At 61.6% G+C, this 26,451-nt stretch overlaps 1 protein-coding gene across 3 annotated transcripts in view; it reads left to right on the forward strand.

Annotated features, from left to right (window-relative positions):
- The window catches only part of TBC1D22A (TBC1 domain family member 22A), a 123,367-nt gene that overhangs the window by 68,169 nt on the left and 28,747 nt on the right, over nucleotides 1-26,451 (forward strand). For all 3 annotated transcript variants that reach the window (XM_081083766.1, XM_081083765.1, XM_081083767.1), the window contains 4 exons: nucleotides 511-639; nucleotides 2,165-2,227; nucleotides 4,469-4,583; nucleotides 21,921-22,030. In XM_081083766.1, coding sequence (XP_080939892.1) covers nucleotides 511-639; nucleotides 2,165-2,227; nucleotides 4,469-4,583; nucleotides 21,921-22,030 — 417 coding nt within the window. The remainder of the gene's footprint in view (nucleotides 1-510; nucleotides 640-2,164; nucleotides 2,228-4,468; nucleotides 4,584-21,920; nucleotides 22,031-26,451) is intronic.

The following is a 26,451-nucleotide window of genomic DNA, read 5'->3' on the forward strand; positions in this document are numbered from 1 at the left end:
GCCGGTCGTGTCGCCGGGACTGCTTGGACCCGCGTCCCTGCGTGTGTGGGTTGACATTGGTGATTGGTGTTTTCACAGCCTGCTAATGCAGCAGTTACGTTCCCTGTCATTCTGTCGTTTAGATTCAGCCCATGCTTGCATGTACCTCATCTGCATAATTCCTAGTTTTGCTTAATTGTCTAAAGGCCTCAACGTGCATGTGTGTTTTCCTTCAGGAACGGGAGTGGCAGGAGGATGTGGGGGCTCTGATTGCCAGTGTGGCATCCGTGCCTTTGAGAACTTCAGTTTCAATAAGTGGAGTTATAATTTGGGGGACAGGGAGGAGCCCCGCATGCTCGCCCTGCTCACGCAGAGCCCTGGGCGTCCCTGCCTGTGGGCAGTGTGCGGCTGGTCCCCACTGGGCCTCCCCTGGTGGCCCCACAGCCCTGGTGGGAGGCCCTCGGGACTCGCGCCTTCCCAGGGAGATGCGTGGTCGGCGTGGACCACACTCACCTTCGTCTGCCTCCGCAGGGCTACCTTCCTGCCAACGCGGAGCGCAGGGCCGCCACGCTGCAGAGGAAGCGGGAGGAGTACTTCGCCTTCGTGGAGCACTACTACGACTCGCGGAACGACGAGGGCCACCAGGACACCTACAGGCAGGTGGGCCTGCCCTCCCGTCCCTCGCGGGCCCCGCCTGGCGGGGCTGCAGGCGGCAGTGTTTCCCTCTGTGTCCCGCTGGCCGCCGCGCTGTGTCCTAGGAAACGGTGCGCGTGCAAACAGATGACCGCTCTGTGGTTCCCGGTGGGGCAGGGGGCGCTGCTGGCCCGGCTCGGAGACCCTGAGTTCTCACCGGCTCCGAGATGCCGGAGTTCCAGTGGCTGTGCCGCAGCCCAGCTCCACGGCGCTCTTAGCGGGTCTCACGGCCGGCGTCTCCCTGTCCAGCCCTCCTCGTGGAGCCCCGCCTCCAGGTGAAGGAAGGAGCCTTGCCAATTCCCCCTGGGCTGGCTGCACCCGCCGCCACTGCCGTCAGCGTGTTCTGGGTGTGTTGCATCAGGCCCGGCTCGCCTCTGCTGGCGCCCGAGCTCCTGTCAGTTACGTGGACTCGTGGACGTGTCTTCCCCGCGGGTGGGTGCAGGGAGGCTCCGGGGAAGAGCCGCTCCCTCAGGGAGGAGGAGAGGGAGGAGGAGAGGGAGGAGGAGGAGGACTCAGGGCAAGAACGCCTCCTCCGTCCTCTAGGCGCCCTCTGCCCTGGCCCAGCTGCTCCCGGAGCCTGTCCTGGCACTCGGGCACACGGGCGGCTCCCAGGCCTGGCACTGCACCCGCCACTCAGGAAGCCGGTTTGAGACAGAAGGCGCTTGCTCAGGGGGCGGACAGCCCGCCTGCTTTATCCCCCCCGCCCCCCTGCTAGTCTCAGAGAATAGTTGGCGTCGATAGTGTTTTGAACATGTTTTGATGCATTTTTATTTAAGAAGAAGACTTCGGCGGTGACGCTGGCACCTCTCCGGGAGGTGCACCAGCTCCTCCTGTTGGGAGTCCGGGGGAGGTGGCTGGGACCGCGGTGAGGGCGGTCTTCAGTTGCCATGAGGGTAGCAGCTCCGCCTGGTGTGCCCAGGCCCAGGCTGGCTGGCGGGAGGCGGTCCCAGGTCACCTGTAAGCACGGGGCGTGGACCCGAGTTCACCGTGCAGGTGTCCCCGTGGCCGGCTGGGCTGTGTCCCTGGTGGTGGGTGGTGACAGCTGGGCCCGTGGGGGATGTTCGTGGGTGTTGGGTGCTGGAGCCCGCGTGCCGCCAGCTCACGCCCTGATGCTGTTTTGGTTGCTTCCTGAGCCGTGCGTGTCCCTCTGCGAGTGGACTTTCCCGTGACTCTCCTGTGGCCTGAGTCCGAGAAGCACTGTCGCGGCTGAGCTGCGGCTGACGCACGCACGTGCGCGTCCCTGTCCGGAGCCGACGCTCGCTGATGGCTGTGGACCGTGTGTCCAGTGGCCGAGGCCTGCGCTGTCCTCGCACGTGGCAGCCGCTGCTCGGGCGGGCAGGTCAGCCGTCCGTCATGCCAGGACTCGGGAGCCCATCCGAGCCGCACTCGGTGAGGCCAGCGTCTCCGAGCAGACAGCGGGGGCAGCGCGCCAGCGTCCGCTTCCGGCTACACCCGGCTGGTTGGCATCCTGTCTCTTCTCCTCCATCTCCAGATCCACATCGACATCCCGCGGATGAGTCCCGAGGCGCTGACGCTGCAGCCCGCAGTGACAGAGGTAAGCGCGGCCCCGGGCCCCCTTCGCTCAGGGGCCCCCTTCGCTGGGCTCAGCGCCCACTCTCCCGCGTGGGCAGGGAAGGCGCTGTACCCCAGGCCGTGCGCACGGCGTCGCTGAAGGGGTCGCTCTCCGCTCTGAAAGGAGCCTGGTGGTGTGGCACGTGCCGCGGGGGGCACCCCCATCACGGACCCGCCCGGGCGGACCGAGCCCCGCTCCAGCGTGACGCCCGTGCTGCGTTGCCTCTGCTCTCAGCCTCACGTGGAGGCCCGCCCACTTCATGCTGGTGATTCCTCACGAGGCGCGTGCATGTCATGTGACAGTGACACTGCCAGGCGGTGATGTGGGCTGGACTCTGCGTCGGCTCGTCTGCCTCACTGTGTCGTCGCCCTCGTCGCTGGCCCACGCTTCTGTGGCCTTGACCTGTGGCTGGACAGTGGGCGTTTCCCACGTATTGTGTGGGACCTTCGTGTGCACGTATGAGGCCACAGGCCAGACTCCTCCCGGGCGCCGACGCGAAGGGAGGCTGCTGCCATGGCGGGTGTGAACATGCTAATGCCCTGTTGGGGCCGCTTTTAATGCCTTTCAGTGAGGTTTTAAAATTTTCCTCATAACAGGTCTGTATGTGTTATTAGGCTTATTCCTCGCTGCCGTGTTCTGTTGCTATTATAAATGGCGTCTCTCTAAAATGCGGCTTTCCTTGTCTGAGGTACTTGCTAAGTGTCGCCTGTTCCCGTAGCTGCACTTCAGACCGAGGCATCTGGAACAATAACGTGTTCAAGAACCCAGAGTTATTATTCCTGTAATTTTAAAAATATGTGTCTATTGATTTCAGAGAGGAAAGGAGAGGGAGAGAGAGAGGCATCAATGAGGAGAGAGAGTCATCATCGCTCAGCTGCCTCCTGCGCACCCTGGACTGGGGATGAAGCCTGCACCCCAGGCCTGTGCCCTGGCCTCCTGGTTCGTAGGTCGCCCGCCGTTCACGCACTGAGCCCCGGCCGGGCTCACGTCCAGCCTTGTTAAGGCACAAGGACGTGCGGTCGCAGAGCACAGCGGATCGGACGTGTCTGCGGAAGAGCCATGCTGGGAGCAGCGCTGTGCTTGTCTCCTCAGGGGCTGTGCTTGTTGTGTCTGCACCACCAGCGATGGCCTCTCTTTTGCTGGCTTTTTAACGGGAAGTGGAGTCTGCCTCGGTACTTGGGTTCGTTTTATGGTTTCCTACCGCTTGTCGCACCTGGGAGACCGTCTTTCGTGTCGGAGAGGAGAGCCCATCACCACTGTCGGTGTCTGTCCTGCTTGTCTGGGATGTCGGAGACCTCGATCCCATTGGCTCGAGGCGCCGTGCCCTGGCGGTGGTCCCGCCCCTTCATGTCTTTGGGGCTCCTGTGGCTGCTCGCGGAGCTGCAGGCCTGTCCAGGCCCCTGCAGGGCTGTCCCACCCCAGGGAGGCGGGGCCCTGCAGCTGCCTGAGCGGGGACGGGGCCTCGGGCACAGCTCTGTGGGGGGTGATGTCGTGAGGAGGGGCTGGATGTCCTGGGAACCTAGGTCTTGTGTTAGTCGATAGGCAGAACCCAGGTGTGGTCTCTGCAAGCGGAGGCTGGGCCTGGACACGGGCGCCTGCAGCAGGCCCACGAGGGGCTTCACAGGCTCCGTTAGCATCGCTCCTCTGTGCTTGGCTTCCCCGCGTGTCCACGTTGGCTGCTCTGGCGCCCTGCAGCATCTGCGTTCCACCAGCAGCACTGACAGGGCGGTGGAGAGGGCGTGCCCTCCCTTTAGAGTGTCTCTTACAGAGTGGCTCTTGCACTGCTCCTATCCCTCTGGCTGGACTGCCCCCCTGTGGTCGCTCTGTCTGGTACAGACCAGGCATCCGTGGCTCTGATTGCCATGGGCCATGCGCCCTGTCAAGGCTGGGTCGCTGGTAGGCCGGGTACTGCTGCCTTCCGGCCCAGGCCGGGCAGCCGTGTGCGGATGGCACCCGAGGGCCTGGAGGAGCCGAGAGCAGCATCCTCGGTGCCCGCTGCGCGTGCGGTGGACGCCGGGCTGGGGGAGCACTGCATGTTGCCTGTGAGTCAATGAAAGTAAGGTGGGTGGAGTTGTAGGAAGAGGTGGACACCAGTTGGCGTTTGTTGATACTTTAATAGCAGTGACAGCGGGAAGCGGGCAGTTTGTATTTAAGTGAAAGAGTGCGTCCTAATGCCTCTGATGGCTCACTGTTTGCTTCACCACGTGCTCCATTCTCTTCCAGATTTTCGAGAGGATCCTGTTCATATGGGCTATTCGTCACCCTGCCAGCGGCTACGTCCAGGGCATCAATGACCTGGTCACCCCTTTCTTCGTGGTCTTCATCTGCGAGCACACGGGTAAGAGCACGTCCTGGCGCGCTTCCTCACAGGCGGTAACCATGAACTTGTGGGCCTTTCTGTGGGTGATTGCACCACGTGGAGAATTGCCACCAAGTGTAGCGTCAGGAAGGTGAGCTAACAACAGGAAGTGTGGTTTTCTCGCCGTAACAGCCCTGGTCCAGGTGCCTCGCCACTGAGGCCAGGGTGCAGCTGCCACTGTCGGTGCCTTGTTTCTGGTGATGTGCGAGCGGGAGCGTAGTCCACGCCAAGGGTCTCGCTCTCCGTCAGTACCAGCTCTGTGTGCGCCTGCGTGCTGTGGGAGGTGGGGTATTAGTGGTGTGACTGTGTGCTGTGGGAGGTGGGGTATTAGTGGTGTGACTGTGCTGTGGGAGGTGGGGTATTAGTGGTGTGATTGCATGCTGTGGGAAGTGGGGTATTAGTGGTGTGACTGTGCTGTGGGAGGTGGGGTATTAGTGGTGTCAGTGCGTGCTGTGGGAGGTGGGGTATTAGTGGTGTGACTGGTGTTGGAGGTGGGGTATTAGTGGTGTGACTGCGTGCTGTGGGAGGTGGGGTATTAGTGGTGTGACTGTGTGCTGTGGGAGGTGGGGTATTAGTGGTGTGACTGTGTGCTGTGGGAGGTGGGGTATTAGTGGTGTGACTGTGCTGTGGGCGGTGGGGTATTAGTGGTGTGACTGTGCTGTGGGAGGTGGGGTATTAGTGATGTGACTGTGCTGTGGGAGGTGGGGTATTAGTGGTGTGAGTGTGTGCTGTGGGAGGTGGGGTATTAGTGGTGTGAGTGCGTGCTGTGGGAGGTGGGGTATTAGTGGTGTGACTGTGCTGTGGGAGGTGGGGTATTAGTGGTGTGACTGTGTGCTGTGGGAGGTGGGGTATTAGTGGTGTGACTGTGTGCTGTGGGAGGTGGGGTATTAGTGGTGTGACTGGTGTTGGAGGTAGGGTATTAGTGGTGTGACTGCGTGCTGTGGGAGGTGGGGTATTAGTGGTGTGACTGTGCTGTGGGAAGTGGGGTATTAGTGGTGTGACTGTGCTGTGGGAGGTGGGGTATTAGTGGTGTGACTGGTGTTGGAGGTGGGGTATTAGTGGTGTGACTGCGTGCTGTGGGAGGTGGGGTATTAGTGGTGTGACTGTGCTGTGGGAGGTGGGGTATTAGTGGTGTGACTGCGTGCTGTGGGAGGTGGGGTATTAGTGGTGTGACTGCGTGCTGTGGGAGGTGGGGCGTGTTAGGGGGATGCTTTGCTTACAAGGTAAAGACGGGTCGTCTCTGATGGCGTTTCTGCACATTTCACCACCTCTCTGCCTGACGCACCAGCGTGTCGTTTCCGGGAAGCTGTGTTAAGTACGTGCACGATGACCGGTTTGATGGAGGTCGGGTGGGCCGTGTGGCTGCTGTTGAACCCGCGTGCGTCTCCTTCCCTCTGTGTCCTCAGGAAAGCTCCAATGCTCCGCGTGAGGGCTGTGCTCTCACCGCCGCGGCAGAGGGGACAGCAGGCAGGCCTGCTCCCGGGCTGCAGCCTTTCTGTGGCCGCGGCTGTGACAGTCTCCGTGTGGCCCTCCGTCCTGGGATTCGCGTGTCCGTGCATGTCTCCGCCGATTCCGTGTCCGCTGTGTCCCGTCCCTGCAGCGGAGACCCGGCTTCCTAGAGGACGGCTGTCCGAGGAGGACGGGGCTCCGTTAGGGCACCTCATTGAGCCCCTCGCACCTCGTTCCCCTGGTGATGTTGGCGGAGGGCTTCTCGTTGCTCAGCAGCTAATGAGCGGCGGGCTCCCTCCCTCGTCTCCCGCGTCGGGAGAGGCCACAGGAGGCCGGGCCTGCCCTCCACTCCGCCGCTCAGGGCCGCTCTTAATGCCCGAGCAGGAGGCCCCTGTCAGCACACGTCAAGGCTGCTAATTGAGAAAGATCAGCCGAGATGTGATTGGAGAATTGATGTTCCATGTTAACTAGACCATTTAATTAACGTGGTAAATAAGTTCGTCCTAACTGCTTGGCCCCTATCGTGCGCGAGGCCCCGGCGGCCCTGAGCGCGTTTGCTGGCAGCCGCGGGACGGGCGGAGGGACGTGGACGTGGTGCTGATGATGCAGCACGTGGTGCAGAGGAGAACAGCTGGAGCGGAGAGCGTGAGAGCTCCTGCCGCTGGACGGGCTGGCGATGAGGCCGCTGTGGGGATGGTTGCCCGGGAGCCGCCGGGAGTCCGGGCTGGTGGGCTCGTCCGGGAGGGCGGGGCAGGGTCCGTCCTGACCCCAGTGTCGGGGCCGCCAGGCTGGGTTGAGTTTGGCTCCAGGGCCTGACGTGGCTGCCCGCCTCCAGGCGAGGCTCTCTCTGCGGAGGAGTCTGGGCCTCGGTGGTCAGGCCGCTGGCACTGCTGAGCCCCGCGCTGGGATGCGGCTCTGCAGCTGCCAGGTCCGGCCACTCTGCCCAGCTGCGGGGGCCGCGGGGCAGGGACCGGAGGCAGAGCCCGCCTCCGTGGCTGCTGTTCGGCCTGAGTGAGTGAGAGCATGAGGAGCGCAGAGCCTGTGCCGGGTGTGCGGAGTGAGCAGGAGGTGCCGCTGTGGGCACTGACGTGTCCCCGGCGTCTCTGCCGTGGCGATCCTGCAGAAAATGCAGCTCGTGCCACCTTCGGTGTGGAGGGCACAGGGCATGTCGGCTGAGAGCACTGTTCTCGTATCTTCCCGACCCGTCCTCATGGGCTCCTTGCCCGCAGCGGGTCTGCGATCACCTCCTGGGGCAGAGGCCGGGGAGGGCCGTGTGTGGCGGGGAAAGGGGGGGCGCTTTGGAGGCAAGACAGGGGTGTCTCAGGAGTCCAGTGTGCGGACGGTTTCAAGGGAGGAGTAGTAGGCAGCGTGCGGTGCCACAGGCGTGCGGCTAGAACTTACCCAAGCGCCTGCCATTGTGACCTGCCAGACGTGGGCAGAGGGTGGTGGCAGGTCCAAGGGGGCATGCGTGAGCCCCTCCTGGGGCAGCCGTGGGGACACGGGACGGTGGGTGGAGTGGCCGCAGGCCTCATACCGAAGGTCTGTGTGTGCCTGACAGACAGCGGTGCCTTAGTTTCCCACATGCAGCATCGAGGCTGGAGACTGTGATGTTGTGACATGACCTCCACACAAGTCTAGCTCCTGTCTGTCACCAGAGAGGAACGCTTTTTCTCGTGATGGGACTCTCCAGGCTCCTCTCAGCAACTCTCAGAGATGCACCGGCGTCCTTACCCCAGTCCCCGAGCTCACATCGCCCACGTGGCCACCTGTGTTTGTCCCCGGGACTCCCTCCCCTGCCCCCCAGCTCCCTTTGAAGAGCTCTGGGTTCTGGACAGTTTCTCTTTCTGTTCTGGGAGTTACCGGGTGGTGGGAGCCCGTGCCCTTCACCCGGCAGCAAGGTCGTCGTGGTCTGCCCTTCGGTTTCCTCTGCGCCCCCCGCGCCAGAGCCTGCAGCTGCGGGAACTTCCGAGAGCAGCTTTAGGGAGATGGGCTCACGTGCGGGCAGCTCACCGTGGAGTGAAGAACTCGGTGGGTTCACAGTAGCACAGCCATCACCACCTGTTAGCGACAGAGTTATTTCCATTGTCCTGAAAAGAATTGCAAACCCAGGAGCCGTCACTCCCGGCCCCGGCCCCGTCCGCCGCCGTCTCCTTTCTGCCCGCAGCTCACGTGAGTGACGCCTGCACTGTGGGGCCGGGCCGGCTCCTCTCACGGAGCGTGTCTTCGCCCGTCCGCGTCATAGCACGTACCCATCCATGTCGGAGCGTGCCAGTGCCTCAGCCCCTTTACGACCAGCTAGCACTTCGTTGCATGCACAGACACGTTCCCTCTACCCGTTCATGCGTGGAAGGAGCCGGCTCTCGGGCTCTGCGGTTGCTGGGAATGACGCTGCTGAGGACCTTGGGCACAGGCTTCCTGAGGACATGGTGTCCTTTCTCCCGGTCACGCACCCGCAGTGGGATTGCGGGGCCACACGGCAACTCCTCGTGTCACAGTTTGGGGGACCGCAGACTGCTGTCAGCGTGGCCGCCCCATGGACATCCCCAGCCAAGTGGGGGGGCTCCAGTCTGTGCACCTCCTCCCCACCCTTGCTGCCGCTTTCACTTTAAAATGAGGTGCAGTACACGCGTCCCTCACAGCTTTTGAGACCACGACTGGGGTTTGCCTTGTCACTGTGGGGTGTTCCTCTCCCCGCCTCGCCCCCAGGTGGTGTCGGCCCCTTGCACGGGGCGTGTGTCCGTGTGCATCGCTCTGCGCCGAGGGAGGCCAGGCGGATCCCTGGGGAGGGCGCTGGTGTGACGCACAGGCCGGCCACACAGCTCTCAGCACTCTCCACGGGCTGCTTGCTGAGCACAGGCACAGGCGGGGCGGGGGTGGCAAGGGAGGGGTGGACGGCCTTGTGGAGGAGGGGCAAGCCCCCCACAGACCGCCCACCTTGAGGGCAGCACTGCTCATCTCTTCTCCTTGCGGCCATCATTGCACTGAGCGCCTCTCCGTGTAGCAGGTGGGGCCGGGCGGGGCTGCGCGCTCCCATCCCGCACCCGCCTCCCCCGCAGGAGTCACTAGTGGGCTTGGTGGGCGTCTGGCCTCCACCAGCTCCATTGGGTCCTCCGTTCCTGTGTCTCTGTGTGTGAGCCCTCCTCCGGGTGCCGCCCGAGCTCGGCCTCTGAGCGCAGAGCCTTCTCGGGGCCTCAGGGTGGAAGTCGGATCGGCTGGTTTCCGCCCCTGCAGGCTCAGCTGGGCACGTGGTCCCAGCGTCCAGACGTGCGCCGGGAGGAAGGGGGACGCACCGCCCGCCCGGAGCCTGCGCTGTGTTTCCCGCCCCGCCCTCTGCTCTGGGCCGTGCGCCTGGGCCTGTGCGCGGCCCCATCGGGCCCCAGTGAGCGGGGCGCGGCCACCCCACTCCTGGTAACGCTGTTATGCCATATTCCCGCTGTCTCTTTCCGTGCGTGGTATTTACGGAGTCCAGAGCACATCGTGCATAAAACTCTGCTTTGTGCTTTGTTCCCGTTTAACCTCGTAGCATAGGCTTTCCCGTGTTGTTAAGTCTTTGTCAAGATCACTTCTGCTCCGGCACGTAGCATTCTGTGGAGATGATGTAGCCTGATTCATGAAGCCAGTCCACTGTTGTGCAATTTTGAGGTCCGCCCCCTGGCTGTGATGTAATTTCTAAGTAAAGCCAGAATTTTTCAAACAGTGACTGTCATATTTAACAATGTTAAATTTGGTTTAAAAATAAGAAACATTATTCCATCACCTTGAATTGCACAGTTTAAGCAGAGAATTATATTTTAGTTTCACTAAATATTTTCACCATAGTAAAAGCGAAGAAGCATCCCCCACCTTATCCTCCACTTAAGCTTAGACTCAGTTCTGAGGGGCACTTTGGACCCACACCTGCAGAGACTGGACGTGGGCGAGGCCCCGGGGGAGGCGTGATGACACGTGGGAAGGTGAGGGTTGTTTTATAATTGATTCTCATGATCTGCATGTGTGAGCTCAGATTTGCTTTTATATGTCATTTTCTCTTAAAATAATGACTTTGGAAACCTGTGGAATGGGGTTGGAATAAATGCATGTACTTACGAACATGAATATTTATTTGCATTTTCCTATTTGTAAGTCAGAATCTCAGAAGTAGGGGTTGTTTTAAATGTGTTCATTTTGCCCGGAGAAGACCTTTCTGGTGCCGGCCGTGGAGCCGGGAGTGCCCTGGCGTGGTCATTAGCGCAGGCTGGCGAGGGGAGTGGCCCAGGAGATAAGCAGGAGTCTGTGTCAACTGTGCGGGCACCGCAGCCATTCTCCTGCCCGTGTCCATGATCGGAGTAGCAAGTGGGCTGTGAGTGACAGGGAGGGGAGAGCTGCTGCCAGTTTCTCATGATAAATCACAGTTAGATAAATTGTTTTAACTTTCCTTGTTTGCATTTAAGTTTTACCTCATTGCAAAGGCATTAAACATTGTCGAAAATGTCTTTTTAAGAAGGAGTGACACACCACGTCCATAAGAGGTAGGAAAACCAGACAGAAGACCACCAAGGAGCCAGAAGGAAGACTGAGCCAAGCAGAAACCAGCTGACCCGGGTGCACAGGGCCCGGCCCCCACAGCAGCTCCTCTGAGGCCGCCCTCACACCCGGGGGGAAGGCATGCGCAGTGTGTCCTCTGACCACAGTGACTTTAAGTTAGACCCCAGAATGAAGGAAAGTCGAAGAACTTAACAAATAATGAAAATTGTAGAACACACCCATAAAAAGCATTATGTTAGAGAAGAAAGTAGAAGGAAAATTAGAAATTACTTAGAAATGAGTGAAAAGAAAAACACAACATACCACAACTTACGGGATGCAGCTCAAGCAGCGCTCCAGGAGAAATCCTGTTGTAAATGACTGTGTTAAAAACAACTTGAATCATTCACTCTTCAGTTTCATCAACTAGAAAAAGAAAAAAACACTGAAGCCCAGACAGGCAGCAGGAAGGAGATAAAGGCTAGGACAGAAATAAGTGAATTGGAAAAGAGAAAAACAACAGAGGGAACCAATAAAACCAAAGATGGTTCTTTAAAAATCTCAGAAAAATGGACAAGCCTTTACCCGGACGATCCAGAAAGAAGGAGCATTCCTGCCCCTGACAGCGCGAGGGGTAGAATGAGCAGCACGAGGGGAACGTGGCGGACAGCTCTCCGATTAGGTAGCGGAGATGGAAGGAATCGCGCCCAGGAAGACAGTTCCCCAACAGCCAGGCCGTGGCGCCATGGGCTTGTCGAACGCCAGGCCTGACACGGCTGTGAAGGTGTATCTGAGACATAACGAGACTGGAAGGACGAGCCTTTGCGTAGAGCCAACGTGTGTGCACATGCCTGTCAGCATCAGCACCTGTGTGGACATGTACAAGAGCAACGCAGCTACGAGACTGAGTTTGTGGTTTAAAGAATTCCCACAAGGAAGAGCTTAGGACCAGCTGACTTCCCTGGTGAGTTCCACCAGGCATTAACAAAGAAGTCTCAGCACCCCTCACAGATTCTCCCAAAAGTAGAAGAGGTGGGATACTTTTCAATTTATTCTGAAATCCTGATACCACAGTGAGAAGAGACATCCCAAGGAAAGAAAACCGCAGAGTAACGTCCCTCAGGAAGATGGATTTAACAGTCCATCTGAATGTGGCAACACAGCAAAGGGTTAGGCATCATGACAAGTGGGATGCAGCCCAGGAATGCAAGGTTGGTTTAATATATGAAAATCCATGAATGCAATGCACTATATGATTAACAGAATAAAGGGGAAAAAACCACAAGATCATCTCAATTGATGAATATTTGACAAAATCTAACATGCTTTCATGAAAAAAACACACATTCAACAAACTAGGACTAGAAGAACTTCCTCCTATGAGAGCATCCGTGAAGACTCCTAGTTCCCATCGGACTGAACGGGAAGGACTGGAAGCTCTCCCCCAAGGTGTCGGCATCTCCACCCTGTTCAGCGGGCACGGGTTCCAGCCGGTGGCTCAGCAGAAAGAAGGCAGTGGTGCCCAGGATGGAAACGAGGAAGTGATCTCGTACATAGAAAACCCCAGGGAATCCACTGACAACCAGGAACGCTAATAAACAATCAGCCAGGGGAAAGGAGTCGAAATCCAGGTACTAAAATCAGTTGTATTTTTCTACACTTGCAGTGTACAACCCGAAAGTGAAACTGTGAAACGATTCCACTTACAATAGCATCAAATGAATAAAATAGTGTACATTTAGCCAAAAAAGTAGAAGGTTTGTCCTCTCAAAACCAAGCACGTGGTTGAACTGTGTTAAGGAAGCTCTCAGTAAGGAAAGGACGTCCATGTCCGTGGTTGGGGGAGTTGGAAGTGCGTGGATGGCAGTCTCCCCAGAGTGACCGAAAGACTCCCTCCGTCCCAGGCAGAATGGCACCTGGCTTGGTAGCAGAAATGGGCAGGTTTGTCTAAATTCATATGGAAATTCAAGGAATCCAGAGTAGCCAGAACAACTAGTACAAAACTGCAGTAACGAGCGAGTGTCACTGTGGCACGTGGACAGACACGTGGCTTGTGGAGGTATAGGCTTGTGTGGCGTGGACCTTCATCTCGATGGTGATTGTTTGACAGGGACACCAAGACCACTCAGTGGCGAGATGGTCTTTTTCCACAAATGGTGCTGGGACATCTAGATATCGACACGCAGACAACTAAAGTCCATCCCTGCTTTGCACCGCAGACAAAATAGGTGACCTGTGAACCTCCTGTAAGAGACACAGGCCGGGTCGTCAGCCGCGGTGAGGCCGTGGTTGCGGAGGTGTGACACCAAAGGCAAAAGCGGCGCGAGAACGTAGGCCAACCGCACCGAGATGGGAGCTCCCTGCGCTGGCACCGCAGAGGGGGGGAGTCAGCACAGCACGCAGCTGAGAAACGTGCATCTGCAGCATGCGACGAGCTCTCACCACTCCAGGCCCCTGTTAAACACGGCGGAGCATTTGAATCAGTGCTTCTTTAGGGAACACACACACCGCAGATAAGCTCACGGAAAGACGCTGCCATAACCAATGGGGTGCAACCCCAAGCCTCGCCGAGAGACCCCATGCGCCCGCGGGGACGGCGGCGCTCACACAGGAGGCACAGACGCGGATCTGGCGCGTGGCTGGGGCTGTAAACTGGTGCAGTGACTCCGGCAGACTGCCTGGCGCTCCAGCCCACGCGGGACGTGGTTGTGTGGGACCAGCAGCTGGCACAGGGCACTCTTCATCTCGGCTCGTCAGTGCGAGGCGTGAGTAAAGGGCGCTGCGCCAGCGGCCGGCGGGAAGAAAGGACAGCACACCTCACGCTCCAACGCGACGAGCCTCGGTGCTGGTGACAGAGCCAGTCACAGAGGGCCACACGGTCCCTCCCGGCCCCGGGAACGTGGAACAGACGGCCACGGAGCACAGCGTGGATGCTGAGCATGGTCGCTCGTGCCACGGAGAGTCCAGAAATCCCGGCGCTGCAGCCAGGCCTTGGAAGAGAGGCCTCCCCCACGAGTGGGAGCCCACTAGGAGGTGCCGGGGAGGGTGTGAGCGGTCCTGGCAGGTCTCAGGAATTCCACGGACCCCCTTTCCCATGTGAGGACCACAGCCCCGGGGGTGTGGGCTCAACCGAAGGCTTCGGAGACCCTCATCCTCCCTCCCCCACTCGCAGGCTGGCTTGGGGTTTTTATCTCACACAGTGTCCAGTGGTGAATGTTCCCTTTATTCTTAAACATATTTGTACTGATTTCAGAGCGGAAAGGAGAGGGAGAGAGAAACATCAGTCATTGGGCAGCTGCCTCCTGCACACCCCGCACTGGGGATCGAGCCCGCAACCCGGGAGGGGGCTGAGGATGGCCTCAGGGTTGCCCTCACCTGCAGGGGATGGAGTGGCCACTCCCGAGAAGCCGGTGGTGGGAGGCTTGGCTCTGCAGGGCGGCAGGAACTGGGGCCTGGATGTGGACCGGCCGGTGGCTGTCGGCCGCCCCAGCATCCAGCGGCCTCTGTCCCTGCGTCTCCTCCGAGGGAGCGTGCCTCACGTCCACTGTGAAATGCAGGACCGTCCCCAGGGCAGGTGGGGATGCGTGGCCTGTTGCCCACTTTCCTGCTGAGGTCTGAGCTCCTGTTGTTCATTTCCCGCGTGGGCTTAGTGACGTGGCGGCAGGGAGTTCCTCGACCAAGGAGACAAGAGTGGTGGCAGCTCTCATGCTGGAAGGCCCTGCAGACGCGCAGACGGTGGCTGCCAGCGTAGCTGCTGAGAGGGAGCCCTGTCGGTGCCCGTCGTCAGCTGGGTGTGGTGACCCGCAAAGCCAACAGCAGGCCGCTCCAGGAGGGGCGGTCCCGGGGGACTCCTCCTGGCCCACCCGGGGTTATGGCGCTCGCTCTCTAACGGCGCATCCAGGGTGTGGTTGCCGTGAGGAGTGTGTGAGCTGCGTGCACACCGTGGGTACAGACAGGCTTCCGATCCCCGCTTTCCCTCCGCCTGCACGCGGGGCAGCTGCCTTGCCCGGCCTCGGCCTCACCGTTGCAGACAGGCAGTGCTTTCCGCCGCCGCCTCGAGGTGCTGGGAGCTGGGGACAGACCACAGGGCGCAGGCTCTTATTACAGCTCTGATGGCGTTTGTATTTAATCATCACTGTTGCAATAACAACATCACTTTGCTAATAACACACAAAGCCACTTCAGAAGCACATTCTGGAACGACAGCATCTGGGGGCGAGGCAGCAGCGCCTGATGCGGGTCCTTCACGCAGGTTCCTGGGTCCTGTATTACGTGTTTCTAAAGAATCATCAAGGGCGTGGCGTTGCCAGGGCCACGGGCGTGGAGGGCACGGGGTGAGTGGCCGGACTCCAGAGTGATGGGCCGTCTGGATCGCTGGCGTGAGCGCGGTGGGGCTTCTCCAGCCGTCATGCTGGGTCTGGGCCCGGGGAGCGTGCTTCGTGATGATGTGCCCTTGGGCCCAGCGCCTCTGTCAGCCGTCCAGTCCGCAGAGCTGTGCGCGGGCAAGCGTCGCAGGGCGACTGAGGGCTTCTCGTTCAGCCCCCAGGCTGCACAAACCTGACTGCTCACCGACGGGATTGGTGCCGCTGCGAGCGGACGGCCTAGTGCGTGGTCTGGGCCTGTCCGTCAGGCAGCCTGCTCCTCAGCCTGGCAGTGACCACAGGGGCCCTGCTGGCGAGTGGCAGGACGGATGGATGGACGGCCCGGGGCGTGGTGTCAGGGGGGCAGTTACAGCTCTGCCCGTGCATGGTTCCAGGCCTGACTCATCGGGCTCTCGCCTCCAGGAGCCTTCCCACCCCCTCCAGGCAGGATGGGCCTTCCCCGGTGGAAGCCAGTGTTGTGGCCTCTCCATCCAGCTCGGCCAGCATGTCATGGCAGCTCTTCGGGCTGTGTTGGGCGCCACTCCCAGGTCTTGCAAGCCCGCTCCATCAGCAGAGGCAGTCGGTGCTGGCAGGGACTTGGTTATCACAGCGATGCAGTTGTGACCAGGAGGAGAGAGGCTTTGTGAGAGGTTTCTTCTGGGCTGCGGCCCCTAGGTGTTCAGGGAGCCCCTGGCTGGCGGGGGGCCCGGCCTCACCCCCTGGCATGCACTAGCACATGCTGCCCGGCTGGCAGGCAGCTGCGATGGATGGCGGGAAGGTGCCACAGTCTGTCCCGAGTCCTGCCTGCCCCTGCTGCCCGTTCTCCCGTGTAAGTGCCTGCGCGGTCAGTGTCCTCTCCTCTCTGCTCTGCTGCAGCCCCGCGCAGGCGTGGGCAGGGCTCGGGACCCTGAGCCCTGGAGGGGAGGGGCCGGCATCCCAGCAGCCCCCACAGGTCGGCGTCCGTGCCTTCATTCTCGTCCATGGACCCGAGGATGCGGGCTCCCTTACCGTGAGGGAGGTGAGTGAAAACACGCTGTGAGTGGAATAAGCAGTGTCTTCACGTGTTTTGGGGCATAAATTAGCAAAATGCTTCCGAATGTCACAGCCGATTGGAATGGAAATGCCTGGCCCGGGGAGGTCGAGGGGCCCCGCCCGGGTCCAGGGAGCTTTCGGACCAGCGCTGGCAGCGACGGGGTTACCCCGGAGGGTTTTATTGAACCACAAAACCCTATTTATAGCCCATGTCAGGAGCAATTAAACTGAGTGATGATTAAGAAAGTTTAATAGTTGACTAATAAGATGCGGTCTGACAGCCATTTCTCCTCATCGGAAAGCACGTTTATGCGTTAATAACAGTGAAGGCTGGGCCGCGGGCCCTGCTCTGGGTGATTGCGCGCTGCGACGCGGCTCTGTCTCGCGTTGCGCCGTGTGTTCCTTATGAAAAATTAAAATGCCAATTACGACTTTTTGATTTATTAGCGAAGTGGCTTGTTCATGGTGACTTACTGCAAGCAGGGCTAATTAGCACCTATCGATGCATCTGATTAAAGTGCCGCGACTGGGGCCGCGAGAGAAAGGTCAGGCAGCACGAGTTACTTCCTGGCCACTCCCACGGCTCCCGTGTCCGCGAGGAGGCGGCCCCTCACTGACCGGAGGTGTGTGCGCTGGGCGGCGCTGCCCGCAGCAGCCCCTGCCCCCCTGCCCCCCTTCCCCCCTGCCCCTCTGCCCCCCTGCCCCCCTGCCCCCCTGCCCCGGGGCGCTGGCAGCGGCAGTTGTCCTCTTTGCGCCGTTTCTTATCTCTGTGAAGAGCAAATGGATGGTTAAAACCTTCTTTTTGGAAATAAGCAGAGATGTTACAAAGTGGGGAACACGAGTGAATAATAAACTTAAAAAGAAAACCCCAGCTAGTTCACTAGTAATGGAAATGCAAATTGAGCCAATAACGCAGTTCTGTTTTTATCTGTCAAGTTAGTAAAGGTGAAAAAGGACGACCCTCCGTGCCTGCAGGTGAGGAGATTGGCCCCCGCGATCCGGGCACAGCCTCTGAAGGGGCCACTGGGTCCACAGGCCTCTTGGGAATGTTTCTTCCCAGCCGCCCAGCCGTCCTCAGAGCCGGCTCCCCAGTGGAGGAGGGTGTCGGGCAGGAGCTGTCTGTGCTCACGCGTGGCCATGGCCACTGAGACCCGGCCCAGGGCAGGACCCCAGCTGCGTTCCGGCTGAGCGGGCTTCTTCCCGCTGCCCCACCAGGCCTGCGCGGCTTCCCTCGGGCAGGGCGTGGTCCGCGCTCCCCACAGGTGCCCGTGTGAGGCGCAGGGCAGGGCCCAGGTCCACACATCTGCTTGGTCTGCCATCTTTTTGAATCTTGCTTTAGGGACCCTTCAGCTGGCCTGAAGTGTGCAGGCCCGGGCCCTGTCACCCTGGACACTGGGGACACCGGGCGCGCTCGGGCTGAGCCTCGCCCCGCGGCTCGTGGACGAGAGCACGTCCCACGGGAGTGTCTGGAGATTGCGTCCTTCCGAGCAGCCGAGTCCTGCTGACTCAGTGTGGGCACTGCCATCAGCAGAGCAGGCCAGACTTGACGATCGTCCCGGCTCAGCAGGGCTGCGCACGTCCCTCAGCCGGGGGGCCTGGGTTTTGTTCCTACCGTTCTTCGCAGAACGTCCTGGCAGAGGTCCCTGTTTCGGATCCAGTCACTTGCGTGCCTCCTTCCCCCGGGGCTGTGCGCTCGCTGACGTAGGCCGCTCGTTCGCCGGGGCTCCCGGAGGGCGGGGACGTGGGCAGGACGGAGGTCACTCCTGTCCTGGAGCAGCCTGGTGGGAGCGGGGGACAGAGCAGACAAGGAGGACATGGTGGGGGCGACACGTCTGTGACACAGGCCGGAGGGGGCCGTGGTGGTGCGGCAGCCGCCTGCCACCCCTGTCCTCGGTGCCCGTGCCCAGAGCCTGGCACCTCATGCTGGGGGGGGGGGGGTCTGGTCCTGGCACTGTCTTTCCTGAGGTGAGGGCCTCAGTGTTGGCGCCCAGTGTGTCTGTGCCTCGGGAGCGGTCGGGGGGTGCGGGCCCTGGCGGGGGCATTGGCCCTTCCTTCCCCGGTCGGATTCCTCACCACCTGCCATGCTTGCAGGCACCAGCTTGGTGAGTGAACCCGATGGGCAGGGGTCCCCGAGGGCTTCCCCTTCCCTCTAGAAGGAGCCTGCTCCAGAGCCTGGCCCGGGCGCGTCGTGGTCCCCGAGACGCCCTCCTGCCTCAGTTGTGCAGACGTCCGGAGCAGCTGCCCGGCTCTGGGCTCCGCAGGCCCTTCCTCCCGTCGCCTGTCCCGTCCCTGGGTGCTCAGTTCTGTGTCTCCCAAGGCTCAGCTCCAGTGCCCGTCTGTGGCTCCGGCCCTGTGCTCTCCGAGCTGCCTGAGCTGTCCCTGTCACACTGTGACACACACTCTCTACCTGGCTGGGTCTTTTTAAAAAGTAAATTTTAAAAAATCCTCACCTGACCGGGACTTTGAGCCACAGCCTAGCCGTGCCCTGACTGGGACTCTGACCCTCAGCCTAGCCGTGCCCTCACCGGGACTGTGACCCACAGCCTAGCCGTGCCCTGACCGGGACTGTGACCCACAGCCTAGCCGTGCCCTGACCGGGACTCTGACCCTCAGCCTAGCCGTGCCCTCACCGGGACTGTGACCCACAGCCTAGCCATGCCCTGACCGGGACTGTGACCCACAGCCTAGCCGTGCCCTCACCGGGACTGTGACCCACAGCCTAGCCGTGCCCTGACCGGGACTGTGACCCACAGCCTAGCCGTGCCCTGACCGGGACTGTGACCCACAGCCTAGCCGTGCCCTGACCGGGACTCTGACCCTCAGCCTAGCTGTGCCCTCACCGGGACTGTGACCCACAGCCTAGCCGTGCCCTCACCGGGACTGTGACCCACAGCCTAGCCGTGCCCTCACCGAGACTGTGACCCACAGCCTAGCCGTGCCCTGACCGGGACTCTGACCCTCAGCCTAGCCGTGCCCTGACCGGGACTCTGACCCTCAGCCTAGCCGTGCCCTCACCGGGACTGGAACTGCCACCTCCTGGCGTAGGGACGACGCTCCCGCCCACTGAACACCTGGCCAGGCCCGGCTGGATCTAATTTGCAGACGTGGCCATGGGAGCACCATCTCCCTGCAGGTGCCCCTGCTCAGCGAATAGCAATGACACAGCCAGTCGGTGCAGGTTGAGTGAGTCAGTGGGACCAGGCGGGCGGGGCCTCTCCTGCCGGACTCCTGGCGCGGCTGCCTCAGCCTCCCCCTCCCTGCCCTGTGTTTCTCTGACATAAAGTGCTCCGTCCGCGTTAACAGTGGCATCAGTATTTCAATAGACAGCATTTCTGTTAACCAGCACTCCCGTCACAGCCACGTCAGAACCAAAGATCCAGGCACGGGGGCCTCACAGCTGCAGCAGCTTCCCGACTCGCTCCCGCCCCGTGACCCCCGGGGGCCGTGGCGGCGGTTGGTCTGCACCCTGCAGTTGGACAGTACTTACAGCAGGATTAAACATTTCGCCGCGAGTCCAGTTTCAGCACCACGCCAGTTGCTTTGCTGAGCCAGAGTTTTGTGAATTTACAGCCTTGGACGGTGGCCGCTCTCCCCAGCAGGACTGTCTCTGCGGACCTGAAGTCCGTGTGATTAAGGGCTCAGCGCTCCCTCACGAGCTGCCAGGTGCTGACCTTCAGCCCCGCGGGGGCGTGCGGGAGACGCGGCTGCAGAGCGGTTCTGGCTGCTGGTGAGCACCCGATGCCACGGGCGATGGGCTGGTCCTCACCGCTGGCTCCCTCCTCGCGCCGCCTGCTCTTCCACAGGCTCTGGCTCAGAGGGCTGTGCGCGAGGCGTGTCCTGGAAGCCCTCGAGGTCCGGGGCATGGCTTACCCTGGTGGTCCCTGTCCCGGACCCCGCTGCCATCTGGCTCACCACGAGGGGCCGTCGCTGTGCCAGGCCTCGTCCCTGCCAGACCCTGCTCCCAGTGAGGTGCTCCTCCGCCGGCCGCCTGGTCCTGGGCAGCGAGCCGCCTCGGGTGACCCGGCGCTCGGGGGCTGCTGTGCTCACAGGCGCTATTGCCACGTGACGGGGGGCGGGGGATGGAGGGATTGTTCTTTCATTGGCGAAGTCATACTTTCTAGACTTGTGTCTGCCCAGGGAGCTCAGTGGGCGCTGGCTCGTGCTGCCCTGTCTCAGGCGCAGTGAGACCCAGGCAGAGGGCGTGGCTCTGATTTCAGGGGAACGTTGGCACCTGGCTGTGCCCTTCCTGGCCAGTGCCCAGCTGCGGCCTTGCCTGTCGGCTACTCAGCAAGGTTCAGATGAGTGGCCCGCAGGAGGTGGCACCCAGAATGTGGAAGCTGCGCTCTGCCCGTCGGTGGCAGCTGGGCCCTGCCTGGGCCTCTCCTGGGCCTCTGCGCTCATCACCACGCGCCTCGGCGCTGGCCCGCCGGCTGCCTGCTCCTGTCCCCACCGCCCGCTCCTCCCTTTCTGCTTTTTCAAATCGGCGGGCAGGCCTCTGAGTAAACGCCTTCACTGCATCACGTCGGAGAGTAGCAAGTGGCCTGCGTGAGAAATGACACCTCGAACAGACCGCCCACATTCCCGTGGATAAAACAACGAGCCAGCTACACACGCTGAGAAATCAGCGTGGCTCCCGCCGCCTGGGAGCAGCTGCGTCCCTGGGAGCAACTGCGTCCCGCGGACCTGGCCGTGGGGCCCCGCCCCTGTGTACCAGGCGGTCACGTCCTGGACGGCTTTTCTCCGCGTTTACCTTTCATGTCGGGAAGGAAGCATCTGAGAGCCTTGAAGGGCCTTGGAGGAGGAGAGTGGGCGGAAAGGGCCTCTGAAGAGGCTGCTGTGATTGCTGTTGACTCAGCGCTGGAGTTGGGAAGTCACCCAGCTGCTCCCGCGGGTGGGGTGTGGATTAAGTCGCAGGAACTCTTCCCAGCGAGGCCACCCCCTCAGGAGGCCGTTTCTACCATCTGTGACCTGGCTCTGGCCCAGGAAAGGCCTTACGCTGCTCCTGCTGGCGGGGTGGGGTCTGGTGGGTGGGGGAGGCCCAGGTGCCTCTGGGAGACTCCAGCCCACAGCTGTGATCAGGGAGCTTCCAGGTAGGGCCTTGGCTGCGGGCGGCGGAGCACACAGCCTGGGTCTGAGATGTGCCCCTCTCCCCTCCCCCACCTTCACATCCCCAGGACTCTGACACTTAACATTTATGTTTTCAATTTTAAAGTTGTTTTCCTTGCAAAGATGCCTTGCACAATTGCAAAGTAAAACAAAAGCAAATTAAATTAAAAACAGGATACAGCATTTTTAGGTTCTTGTGAGTGTCATGCGGATGGCAGCTTCTTTACAAGGGTCTGAAGTCAGTTTGTCCGAACATCTGATAGCATTTCAGCGAAGCATCTGTGTTGCGTCTTTTGACTTTAATGGTGTTTCCTCATTAGGTTTTCCCACTCAAGGGACATCGTGGGTCTCGTAGCCTCTCAGACGCCTGCGCGGCTGCCTTCTTGGATCTTTGCTTGTCAATCCCGGGATTTACCTGCCGTGGCTTTGAAACCTCTCACCTTGGAAATGGCTTTAGAGGATTATCACTGAGCGAGTGTGGAACATCTTAGAATCAGGACTTCAAAGTGTTCCCGAGAACTTCCAGACCTCTGTTAGTTATAAGTAATTCGTGTAGATTTTCTCTTATGAGAGTGTGCATTGCTTGAGAAGCAATCGTTAACAACATATTAATTATGCTAATTAATTGGAAAGGATTCAGAATATTCATTATCTGCGTCTGATTAGGTATTGAAATTGAGAAGCACTAAGTGATGAGGTGGAAGAGACATGAGTCACCTCCTTAGATCAAGAGAAATGGGCCTGGAGAGGTGACCGCAGAGCAGCCTCCTCCGCGCCTGCGTGTCCTTGTCCCGTGTCCCGTGTCCGTGTCCGTGCCCTGTGTCGTGGTCCCCGGCTAACTCCGTGTCTTTCCCATGCTCTGCAGAGGAGGAGGACGTGGACATCGCCGATGTGTCCCGCGTGTCTGCGGACGTGCTGCGCAACGTGGAGGCCGACACGTACTGGTGCATGAGCCGGCTGCTGGACGGCATCCAGGTGAGCCGGGCCGCGGGCGCGCCCTCCTCCGTCGGCAAAATGCACAGGCCTCCTCCAGGCCTCACTGTCCCACGTAGGGGTCTGCAGGGAGAGGCCGAAAGTGTGGTGCACAGGGAGGGGCTCGGTGGAGGAAGCCGGGGTGACAGGCCTGGGACTGGGGCGGGTGTGGATGCTGCAGGGCGTCCCTCAGGTACAGCGTGTGCGTCAGCCACTGCAGATGGTGCCCGCAGGGAGAGCAGGGACAGCCTGTCACAGACACCAGCGCTGGCGCAGGGAGTCCGTGGAGAGGTTCATTCTCCAACGGCCAGCTCCCTGGCGCTCGGGCCCTCCGATACCAGCTGAGACGCTGGAGCCTGGACCAGCCCGGGCCTCATCTCCAGCTCAGCTGGAAGGAGAGGGGTCCAGGGACTGCTCTGGTGCTGGGGAAGGTGCCGCCAGGCGGCCCCCGGGCCCTGACTGGGCCTGTTGGTGCAGCCAGCGTGGCAGGAGCAGTGTGCCTGGCGCCCAGCGTGGGCAGAGAGGGTGGATGGGCCGGCCTGCCCCCGCCTCACGTGCGCCGAGTCCCGCTCGGTGGGGAGAGTCTGGGAGCTGGGACCGGAGCCCTGGTCGATACATTGACCGTTCGTGGAAGCGCTGCACAGGGTATTAAACAGCACGTGCCAGGTGCCTGCGCGCAGCAGAGGGTTCATTAAGAATGAGTCATTGAGCAGCAACTTGAAAATGAAAATGGAAAAAGACTCAATTTACAGCAGCATCGAGAAACGTAAAATCCATGCTGCTGCCCCGATGGATAGTTCATTCCCCTTAATTACCGAGCAGTCTCCTCGGCGGCCTCTGGCCCCGTGGCCTCTGACCTCTGGCCCGGCCCAGCCGGCTGGGCTCTGGCGGCGGCGCCTGGAGTTGCTGTGCCGTCCACGCGCCTGTCCTCTTGGCCCGAGTCATCTGTCCTGGGTCAGTCCCTGAGGGCCTGGCCGGGTCCTGCTGTCGGAGCACAGTCCGTTTTCACACAAAAAACAGCCGGTGCCCCCCCCCCCCCGCCCCGCACCCCATCGGCAGTGCTGTTTGCACACCTGACAGCAGAGCGCGGCCTGGCATAGCTCCTCCTGTGGCGGCAGCCCTTTCACAGACGTGGTTTTGAGGTCCCCCCCCCCCAGTTTGAGGTTGGTCAGCGCGTTCTCCAGCCAGTGCTTCCTGCCGAGCGGAGTGCTCCGGTGACGGCGTGGACTCGCGTTCCATGTCCCCTGCGCCCTGACGTCAGGCCCGCTGCCGCCGCTGCCCAGGCCTCCTGCTCTCTTCCCGGGGCGTGTTGTGGTCGCTTTGCTGTCGCTGTCACGCAGGCCGGCCTGAGGTGTCCTGCTCGTGTGGCAGCAGGTGGGAGGTGTTGCCCATCGGGGCTCTTGGAGACTCGGTGCCAGGCTGGTACTGAGGCCTGTCACACAGGCACCTGTGCCTGGCCCAGCCCAGACCGAGGCTCCAGGGGAAAGCCGGTGTTCAGGACTCGCCACGCTGTTGCGCTGCGCCCAGCGAGCCGATCCTGCCCGTCAAGGACGGTGGCGCCTCCCCACGGCCAAGCGCCCGAGCCGGCCTCACCCGGCCTCGCCCAGCTGCCCGCCGAGCCCACGCTGTCGTTGGGGAGGGACTGAAGGCTGACTTCCCGGGCCAGCCCCCACCCGAGCCCCAAGGCCACACGCGCCCGCACCCAGGCTCTTCCAGAACGCAGGCCCTTCATGGCTTGGATCCTAAGAGAACCCGTCTTCCCTACCTGGGTTTTCAGCAAATTGAGAAACAAAACCGTGGCAGGGGGAGACCAGAGAAGAACTGCTGTTCCTGCTCAGTGAGAAGGTGGAGATGCCGTCTCGTGTGAGAGCCAGGAACCCGGCCAGCTGAGCCCCAGGATCGTGCTTCCCCCATCAGAGCCAGCGCGGGCCAGGCAGGCCATCCCCTGGGCAGCAGAGCCTTTGGGGAGCAGTGCCCCCGGGGCACAGCCTTGGGGTGCACAGCCTTCCTGGGGAACGGCCCCCTCAGGTGGAAGGAGGGCTGACCCTCCCAGGTTCAGCAATGCATGAGGTGCCTTTGGGGTGGACATTCTGGGGACGGAGAAGGTGCGGGAGTGGCACCAACTGCGTCCCCCCCCCATTTAGAAGCAGCCCCCATGTTTAGGGGTGTTGCCCCCCAGCTACTCCAGCTCGTTGTGGTGCTCACGAGGCCCCTGGTCAGCCAGGGTCGTGGCCTCCTCAGAGCGGCGAGGAGCGGCCCTGGGCCTCAGGCTGCCTCAGTGCACCTGTCCTTGAGCGCTCGCCTGGGGCCGCGGGCGGGTGTGCCTCCGAGTGCGTCAGGATCGACCATTAACCCGCTCCGCCTCTGCCCGAGGACGCCAGGCCACTCTGTCCTTTACTCCTCCTCCTCGATGTGCCCGCGTCCACCCAGCCCCCCGCCATCCCGCCACCAGGTCCCGTGGCCACGCATGAGCTTCCAGCACAGCCGCCACCTGCGGTGTCCCTCCCCCTGCTCCCTGCTCTCCAGCGGGAAAGCAAGTCTTCATGGCCAGCCCTGTGCGCTCAGACCAAGCCCAGCTGTGCCTCCTGTTAAAGTGCACGGACACCAGCGCTCCCTGTCCTCAGCCTGGGCTCTGTCTCAGCCAGAGGGCCTTCCAGGTCTCTCTGACGCTCACACTTTCTCGGCGCCCCGAGTCCTATCCCTCACCCCAGCCTCTGGCCGCCCTCACTTCTCAGGAGATCAGTGTGCAGCAGCCACCCCCCGGGAGAGCCCGCCCTGCACGCCCAGGATCATGGAGGGCTGTGCAGGGACGGAGCAGAGACGGGGGAGGGGGGCCGTTGGAGCCCCGAGCCGTCCCTGGGACCCGCTGGGAGAAATCTCCCCGAAAGCAGTGGCGCCTGAGCCCATGCATTTCCGTTTCTGGAGAAACGGTCCAGCGGCCTCGCAGGCGGTCCGGGCTCTGCGGCGGCGCCCGCTCTGGCTCGGTCCGTGCGTGTGCCCGTGGCCGAGTGGGCGTGGCCGTGTTAGATGCAGAGCGTGTGCCCATGGGGCCCTCGGCCTCGGACACTGGCGCTGGCCTGCGGGGCAGCCTCTCCCCAGACCGAGCCGGGGGCCCGTGAGTGACACCCGGCCACGCGTTCCCTCGTCCCGCCTCCAGGTTTGGGATCTCCTAGCTCCGTGGGCACGTCCCCTCAGAGCAGCGACCTGCGTGGTCGGTCACCACATGAGATCCAGGTCGCCCCCACTTCCCTCCTGGGCCCTGGATGCCGAGTGGGAAGGGGGCGGCCTCTCGAGTGCTGCACGCACCCCTGCCCGTCACTGGAGGCCAGCAGCCCTCGTGCCCGGGCTGCATACGGGCCCTGCTGTCGCCCATGTGGACAGCAGACGCCCCACGACCTGCAGCAGGGGTGGGGGCGTCGGGCCCGCGGGCTGAGGAAGGCCCGCACCGTCATGGCTCTGGCCCTGCCAAGGCATTAGGGGCGAATTAATTAAATGTTTGAACAAAGTCGAGGGTAGTTTTAAGTTGATGACTTTGTGTGGCCTGTGAGTGATGCTGAAAGTGCCCAGATGGCCCTGGGCAGTGTGAGGCTCAAAGGACCTTTATGTCCAAGATGTGACCTCGACGTGCTGACCCTGTTGTGTAGAAAGGCCTCATCTCAGTTTCTCGTCAGCTTCGTTCTCTGAAAGCCCCAAAGTCAGCCCGCCCCTTGGCCCGCCCACTGTGAACAAGCCGAGCCCCTCGCATCTGGTTGTGGACCCACGCTCTGCCCAGTCAGCACACAGCCAGGCGCCGGGCAGAGGGAGAGCGGCTTCCGGTGGTGCTTGCTCACCGGGCGCTGGCTGGCCGTGCCCCCTTCTGCAGAAGGGGTCTCAGCCCGTGGCCGCGGGGAGCACGTGTCTCACCGCAGGGAGGGTCCGCACCTGGCCGAGGGGAACGTCCGGCTCGCGTTGGCCGGCACCTCCGCTCCCTTTGCAGGCCCCAGGGCGGGCGTGGCACGGGGGATGCTCTCCGGCCTTCCGTCACCCCTGGCGCGTGGAGGTCCGTTCCCGCAGGAGGCCAGCTGCTGCCTCGTTCTGAACATGCTGAGCGCTGGCTGAGGGTGTGGCCGTGGCCAGGGCCGTGGTGTGGGGCAGCCAGGGGGACGGGGTGCCGCTGCCCTCCAGCCAAGCTGGGCTCCGGGTGATGGCAGTGCCGGCCGTGGAGTGGACCTGGCGGGCAGCCCCGTTCTCCCAGGCACAGACGAGGAGGCGGAGCCGAGAGAGGTCACAGGCTCCCACGCCAGCTCCGTCTGACCTGAGACCCCCTGGGACTTAGACTGGTGTTCCTGTCTCTGTCTGTGAGTGTCGTCACCGCGTTCATGGGCAGTGGCCACACGCTCACTCTCCCGGGCAGGCACCGTGCTGTTGGCCCTCGGATTGTTGGC

The sequence above is a fragment of the Myotis nattereri genome (assembly GCF_964212035.1).
Source record: "Myotis nattereri genome assembly, chromosome: 2".
NCBI lineage: Eukaryota > Metazoa > Chordata > Mammalia > Chiroptera > Vespertilionidae > Myotis > Myotis nattereri.